This window comes from Alosa sapidissima, chromosome 17 (genome assembly GCF_018492685.1).
Source record: "Alosa sapidissima isolate fAloSap1 chromosome 17, fAloSap1.pri, whole genome shotgun sequence".
Taxonomy (NCBI): Eukaryota; Metazoa; Chordata; class Actinopteri; order Clupeiformes; family Clupeidae; genus Alosa; species Alosa sapidissima.
Window position 1 is genome coordinate 18203884 of NC_055973.1, and position 8251 is coordinate 18212134.

The window sequence follows — 8251 nt, forward strand, 5'->3', positions numbered from 1 at the left end:
AATTGTGTAAATTAAGTCTTGTGATGATATTGCAGTTTTCAGAGATTTTATATAGTTTAACTGTCATGAGCATATTATGATTTGAGTACTATGCCAAACCAACATAAGCAACTGAAATCAATGTGGATTTGCAGAGGTTTGCTTACACAGGGGAGTGGTGGGGCTGGATTTTGTTTCTCAATAGGCTGGAGATGATGTCACTTACAGCCACGTTTCCCACCAAAACAGAAGCAAGGGGAAGGTAAATGCATCCTGAATGAGATCCGCATATTCAAGACCCATGCAGAACTTATGTAATTGTTGGAACTATAGGCCAACATGTGTGTATTTTTCTGTGTACAGTCACCGAGGTATCCTGTTGCTGATGATGTCACCTACAGTGCTGTTGCACAAAGACATATCCAGGTATGTTTGAATAGCGTATGGGTTTCTCATGTTTATTTATTCATGCCAGTCATCGGGAGGTGACATAAAGATCTGTTGCCTGTTTGAACAAACCCTCAGATACAGCCTACTGTAATGTTTGAATTATGATTGTTTCTATCCATACAGTGTTTTATGGAATATTCCCAAAATAGGTTACCAGTTAATATAGTGCACTGATACTGTGAACATTTTATGGTCAGAAGTTGATACTCATTTGCACTGATCCACCTGCAAATTGTGTAAATGAAGTCTTGTGATGATATTGCAGCTTTAGATAGTTTAAATATCGTGAGCACATAATGATTTGACAACTATACCAAACCAACATAAACAACTGAAATGAATATGGATTTACAAAGGTTTGCTTATAGAAAGGAATGGGGGGGATTGGTTGTTTCTCAATAGGCTGGAGATGATGTCACTTACAGCCACGTTTCCCATCAAAATAGAAACATAAGAAAGGTAACGAGCTGAACGAGCTCAACATATTTAACATACTGTACATGCATAACCTATATAATTATTGTAGATATAGGCCAACAAGTGTGTATTTTACTGTGTACAGTCACTGATGTATCCTGTAGCTGATGATGTCACCTACAGTGCTGTTGCACAAAGACATGTCCAGGTATGTTTGAATAGTCTATGGTTTCTCATGTTTATTCTCGCTTGCCTTGGGTAGCATTCTAAAGAAACCTTTATATCTCTTTTCTTGTTTCTATAGCTTTAAAAAACAGCCCAGCCAATGATGTGAAAACATCAGTGAATATGTGGATATCGCTGCATCTCTTTGCTGCCTCCTCTTCTCCTCCCTCTGTTTTTAGACCTTATTTCACTATACCAGAACCACTGTTACTCTAGGCTTTTGTTACATTTATCATTAATAATTCTGTGAAAGTTGTCTATTAATAAATTAAGGCCTACATGTCAATCAAGTGTAAGTGGGTATGAGGGAGCTTGACATGAAATGAGAGTGTGTTATCTATGTACAGAGATCTACCTTGTCTGTGTACAACCACCGACACATCTAAGCATTTGTGAAGGATTGTGTGTGGTACTAAATTAGCTAACTGTTTTTTTTTTTCAGGTAAGTCAGCTGTTTTTCATGAGCAATGAATTTGGCACGTTGTAAGTGATAGGCCTACAATTTACAGCCCTAAGATGTCATGTCTGAATGTTAAACAGAACGTTGATTTTGGAAGATGTCACAGTTTCACCTTCTTTTAGGATTCCCAGACATTCAATCTTTTGCTAGCCATTGCCTTACTGATATTTTCTGATACTGATATTTTGGGTGTAATATTTGAAACCTTAATTGCATATGAATTCTATAGTGTTCTTTGTTGATAACTAAGAGGTATGCATTTGTATGTTTTGGATTCATATTTTCCTTGATAGGATAAAATGTAGTTATTGTATTCCATAAATATGTCCCCTAATATATCCAGCCTCAGTGGAAAAATACAACACATGATGATTTATGATGATGCTTGTTTTCTTTATTTAGTATTACAGTAGTAGTTTATTTATGTTGTATTTATCCATATGTGGACCATGTGCTATTACAGATTACACACTTTTGTGCTTACAAAAACCCTGTGGCACAATTTCCGAAGCCTGAAATTCAAGGTCAAAAAGCTTCAAATCTGCAAAAATACAAGCCTATTGATTATTGAATTCCTGATTTCTTATAGCATCTTTAAAAACATTGCATACATAATTGACACAGCAGTCAAGCAGTGACATGTACTGTAAGTATTTTCAGGGGACTTTTTTTTATTATTTTGAAGTTTGAGTCTAGCAGTTGTTGGTTGTTATGGAAACAGCTGTGTGGTTTTGGGTGTGTGTGCATGCGGTGTAGTGTGAGTGGCTCAGTTGAGTAAGTGTCTAACATATTCTGTGTGTCTGTTTCTTTCCAAAACTTAATAGTACTGTCCTTCAAAAAACAACACAGTCACAGTCCATGTTTGTGCATGTTACAAAACCCAATTAGAGGGTTGGATATATAGTCACACAAGCCTCTTTCATGAACTAGAATTATTCCCTGAATAATCCCCTTAATATTTCCACAATTAATATGAACATCAAACAGGTTAGGCCAAATAGGTTAATCATTATAATAATAGTAGTAGCTTCAATAGTAAGGTGCTGAGTATAATTACTGTGGCCAGACTGTGATTGACAATGAACTGAAAATATAACACCAGGGTTCGAAAACTAGCATTTACAATTTTCAAACTATTACTAAAACAGTATTCAAATTTTTTTGTATAAAGAAATACATCATATTTCAGTGCAAGTATAATATACAAAAGTTGTCAAAGTTCTTCAACGCAGAAAACGTATAGAATTAGTGAAGATATACAGTACTAATTATAGTTTAATATACAAAATAGTTGCTAAAATTCTTCAGCACAGAAAGATAGATTTATTCAAGTTATACTGTACTAGTCAAAAGTGTGGACACACATACACATCTTTTCCTTTATTTAGACTATTTTTTCATTGTAGAACAAAACTGAACGTCAAAAACATCAAAAAGATTTTGCAGCCAACTTTTGCTGCCAAGACAGCACCCCCTTTCTTTCAGCATTCTCTCAGTTAACTGAATAGACACCTGGTGGCTTATATGGTTTTTGAACAGTCCTGAAGGAGTTCCCATACATGTTGAGCACTTGTTGACTGCTGTTCTTACACTCATGTTAATCAAATGGCATTCTATCATCATCTCATGAAGCTGGTTTTGCTCGATTATGCCAATAGAATAGTGTGCAAAGTCATCATGAAGGTAAATGGAGGCTACTTTAAAGACTACATAAAACAGATAGATAGAAAGATACATTGATAAATATGTGACGGAGTGCCATCACTACAGTTGACTATGCGCTCTGATTGCCATACCAACGGGCCTGACTTTTTGGCGTTGCGGTCTAGTGCCCAGGAGACCCGGGTTCAAGGGTGGGGTCACTGCTCTCTCCCTTCTATATACATACACACATAAATACATACATACATAAGTTAGTATACATTAAATGAGAGTGAATCAAATTATTTCAAACCAAATGAAAATTAAAAATGGAGAACATTTGGATTTGAAAAGGAAGCATACCCTAGACATGCCATATTGAAAAACGATTCTTAGAAAACAGAAGTTGAATAGCACACTGTGCTGATGGTCAACAGGAACATGAGGAATGAGGACTAAACGGTTTCATACTGTGAAAAAACCTTGGTGTTTCATATGTAAGTGTCAAAAGAAAACTAGGAACTATTATTTTCATAGTGCCCAGAATGTTGATGACAACTTGCTTCTTCTTTTCAAACCTTCTGCTGATGGTCAACACTGATGAGGAAGTGGGCCTTTACTTTCTTAGAATTTAGTTTCATATCTTTTTTTATCATGGTTTCTCACATGGTGCTACTGCTATCTCCGCCACCTTTCTTTATTAAGCTGTGACATTTAATTCAAAGTGAACAGGATATTATCATCAACAAGACTTCAATTGGGTTATTACCAACTGACTCAACTCAAAAAACAGCCCTGGTCTGACTATGGACCCTTTCAAGAGAGTTCCATTATCAGCATCATAGTTGGCCCCACAAGACTTCCTTTTTAACATTCCATATGTTATCTTAATGTAGAGGAAGTAGATTGGGGCCCAAATAGAACGTTCAAGCATTGTTTTTGTTTACCTTGTTGAAAGGGTCTATAGGAGAGCAGAGCAACAGAGCTACCACATTGCATTTACTTGTTTATCTATTTCTCTTTGCCAAAGAAATTCTGCCTTGTGCTCAGTTTTGGACTCTAAAGGATGATAATATGACTCTGCGAGAGATCTGTCACTACTACCAAAGGAAGAGTCAGAATCCCATCACCTGCGGCCTGGGTGCATTCAGCTGCTAAACTGGACAGGCAATAATTCCACAGGCCGCACAGTGCAGATCTTGGTCAGTGGCGGAGCATTTTAATGGTGATATTTACTGAGTTGGCCAATTTTAACTTCTCACACTCTGACTCATCCTGACCTCATAAGCTGAGTCTTCATGCCTGCAAAGTTTGGTTTGATGTGAACACAGCTTCTCAAAAGACAACATAAACCATATTATGACTGTCCCCCGCTACACTTGTCTTCTCCAGAGCCCATAATGTCACTCTGAGTCAGCATGCTGTTGATTTACAGTCAAAAGCTATAATTGCATTAATGTCAAAGACACATTTATACCAACAGACATTTAATCATAGACATGTTATATATAATGGATTTGCAATGCCTTATTTGATCCACTCTCATTAGTGTCGTGATGTTATTTTATGACTAATGTAGTGAATGGGTGGGCACTGTGGCGCAAGTGGCGACAGCGTCCATATTATGTTTGGGTCCAAGTGCCGATTGGAATCCAGCTTTGAATCTGACCTGCGGTCATCTTCCAATCCCACCCCATCTCTCTCTCTCTCCCACTCACTTCATGTCGATATGTCCCTGTCCTACCTCAATGAATGATGCAATACATAAATGATGGTAGCTTCACAGGATTCACAGAAATCATGTGGACATCACACTTCAACTCGAAACACAAACTCACACAGGAACCTGCAGCGTTACTTTTCTGTCAGCTTTTATTGAAATGTGATTGTCTGCATTATTCAGTGTTTGAAAGGATTTTACCAGACCTACAATGACAGCCTTGGCAGGACACTAGACACAGTTACAAGGTTTCTTTTTTACAGTTGCTTTTGTCATGGTATTGTACATCAAAATCCAAACCTCTGATTTGAGAGATAGTGAGTAAAGAGTTGAAATAAAAATTGTGTGTATTGATGAGAAGTTATGTAAAATGGTCACGCCAGGAGTGCTTGTAATGTAAGCAAATTAAAATATTTTCCAAGTCAACCAAATATTTAGCCTTTTCAATAAATATCATTTAAATCATATTGTGTTTGTGTCAAACTAAAAGTCTTCCTTTGTTATATCACATAATTTCAAATTCCTCAACTGAGGCTGTCACTACTTGCATATGTACCAATGGAACTGAACACAGAGCAATCAAAGAGTTGAACATTACAAAGCATTTAAAGTTAAGAAAATGACAATAACACACACTTTCTTTTGCAATGAACAAGCGATTGCTACAAATACAGGTAATGAAAGTTTGGATCAATGACTGAAAACGTACTGTATATTAACCACTGGTCAAAGATGTGACTGTATATTGCAGCAGAGTTTAGCTACAGCAACACTCTTTCCACACCTTATTTACATGTTCTCAATACTTCATCAGGGGCAGTGGTGCGTGTGTGTATGAGGGTGCGTATTGAGGGAGAGGTGTTCCTGTCCTGTCTCCTGCATCTCTCTTCCTCTTGTCAATACAAGGGACTGGGAAAAAAGTGCTGCAAATCTTTCTGTCCATGGCTGCGGTTCACTGTGTGGTTGTACAGAATGGAAATAAATCCACTTGAAGTTCAAATCCCAAATTTGGGGGAAGAGGAAAATTCAGGATTTATGGGTTGCTTAAAAAAGAGGAATGTCAAACTGCCTTTGGTCTCAACATTATGGCCATACATGTTCACTGGTTCTTGTGGCCATTTCACTGTAAAATTACTCTTTCTTTTTCTTCTTTCTTTTTGTCAAGATGTGGTATTTCAGTGATCTTTTTGTCAAGATGTGGTATTTCAGTGATACATATTGCAAACTGTGATAGAGCAACTTAACAACCCCACCACCAACAAAAACATCAACATGTAACATATCTTAAGAAAACATTTATTTGAGTGGATTCTTTGGAATGTCACTGTCATGATTTCACTTCAAGACATAAAGGACAGAACTTTGATTTTTGTTTTTGTTTTTTCAAAATGTATGAGTGTTTGAATACAAAACATTAATTTCCACTTTAAGGCTTTGCTGTTTTATTCATTGTTCTTTTGCTACCTCCTACCACAGCAAATTACAGAAGCAGTATTGAAAATAAAAGTCATTTTTCCTCTTCATCTGTTAAAAAAAATTGCACAAAATTTTGAATGACGGTACAAAAACTAAAGAAATGAATAGGCTGTGGACATAGACGGGTAAGACTTAACTCTTAACTCTAACTCCTTTTCAAAAAATTAAATATGCTAATATACATTTAAAAAAGTCATCACATTGTCTGAAACTATATAAAACAGGGAAAAGAATGAACACTGAGTATGTTTTTTTTGTTTATTTTCCTTTCTTTTTTAAACAACATGAATACTATAAACACAAACAGCTTTTAAATATATTTATCAGTGCAACATTGTTTCTGCTTTTAATTCTCGCTAAATTATCCATCCTCTCTAGTTACCAGACTGAAGTTATCCACTTGAAGCTTGTACTTAAGTGTTGATGTTGCAAAAAACGGCCAGAGAATGTGGTTGCCACAGTTCACAACAGAGCTTGAATATACCAAAGAAGCTTTAACAGAGAAACCCCATTACCAACTCTTCAGATTATACGTCTAGAAATACTAGCGAAAGACCAAACATTCTACTGACTAGTGGGTCAGTATTGACAGTTTGGTGGTCTCCAAAGATCACTCTCCTTTATTTTTAGTACAATATAGCTGCAATACAAAAGAAATCATATGATCTCCTCTCATGATGTCTTCTGTTCCCTGTTATTTAATCTCAAGAGTCATCTCTCCACCCTCACATAGATTCACAATAGCATATGTATGACGGAGTGAGTGGGTCAATGGTTGCAAATGCAGTCACACAACAAGGTGCAGTGAAGGACCTCTGACAGGTGAGGCCACAGTCCTTTGATAAAGACTCAACAGCCAATGGCCAGCTATCCGAATGACATCACTCAGCTCCAGCATCCAGTGGCCACACCAGTGGTCCCGCGCCCTGATGTCAACAACACAGATGGCCTATGAAATCGCAGGGCGCTGTGAAGAGGCCGGCAATGTGACATAACGAGTGCCAAAGCCCCAGGCTTGCTGTGAACAGATGATAGCACCATTCTTACAATTCACTTTTCCCCAGTCACAGGGCCCTAGGAGTATTCAAGCTTTGATGGCGGTGAAAGTAGCACTTTTTTCCAAGACAACACATAGGCCTATAGTACAACATGATTAAATGTGGCTATACCACTGTCACTGTCCCACTCAATTTGCAAGGCAATGTATTCTTGTTTTTTTTTTGTCCTGTAGTGTTCGAAAAAGTCTATTTGGTTTCTTGACAGACATTCCATGCATGATTCATTGTCTCTGAGATAGGCCATGACCACTGGAATGAACTCTCCTCAATACACACTACATGGAAATGACAAACAAAGCAGAACAATCCAACTGAGTGTGATTGAGAGAATGTAAAAGAATGTCAGAGACAGAAATAATGATCCACAGAGATCAAAGGAGAGTGAATAATAGACAGTAATAACATAAAAAGCAAAGTGAGGGGACAGAGACTTTACATTGCTTCAAAGACAAACATCACTGATGGAACAAATTTAGCTACATAATATCATGTGGCTCTCTCTGCTACTGCCATTAGGCTTATATGTGTGAGTATCTGTTTGTTTTGTTCTGTCCTGTCCTGTTTGTTCACTAGCTCTAGCCTACTCACTTGTGAATCTACACACTGGGGTAGAAGAGTCAGATGATATGGTGGTTTACATATGTGTGTTTCATGTGTCTGAATTGACTAGCTGGATAGACGCACGCGTATGCGCACACACACCCACACCACTACACCCCCACGCATCCGCAAACACACACACACACACACACACACACACACACACACACACACACACACACACACACACACACACACACACACGTGTACACCCACACCCACACA

General features: G+C 37.6%; 1 protein-coding gene across 4 annotated transcripts in view; it reads left to right on the plus strand.

Annotated features, from left to right (window-relative positions):
* The window catches only part of LOC121687926 (CMRF35-like molecule 8), a 31199-nt gene extending 29286 nt beyond the window's left edge, over window positions 1-1913 (plus strand). For all 4 annotated transcript variants that reach the window (XM_042067127.1, XM_042067130.1, XM_042067129.1 and 1 more), the window contains 5 exons: window positions 185-241; window positions 343-405; window positions 832-888; window positions 992-1054; window positions 1151-1913. In XM_042067127.1, the coding sequence (XP_041923061.1) occupies window positions 185-241; window positions 343-405; window positions 832-888; window positions 992-1054; window positions 1151-1156 (246 nt within the window). In that variant the 3' untranslated portion in view covers window positions 1157-1913. The remainder of the gene's footprint in view (window positions 1-184; window positions 242-342; window positions 406-831; window positions 889-991; window positions 1055-1150) is intronic.
* The last annotated feature ends 6338 nt before the right edge of the window (window positions 1914-8251 follow it).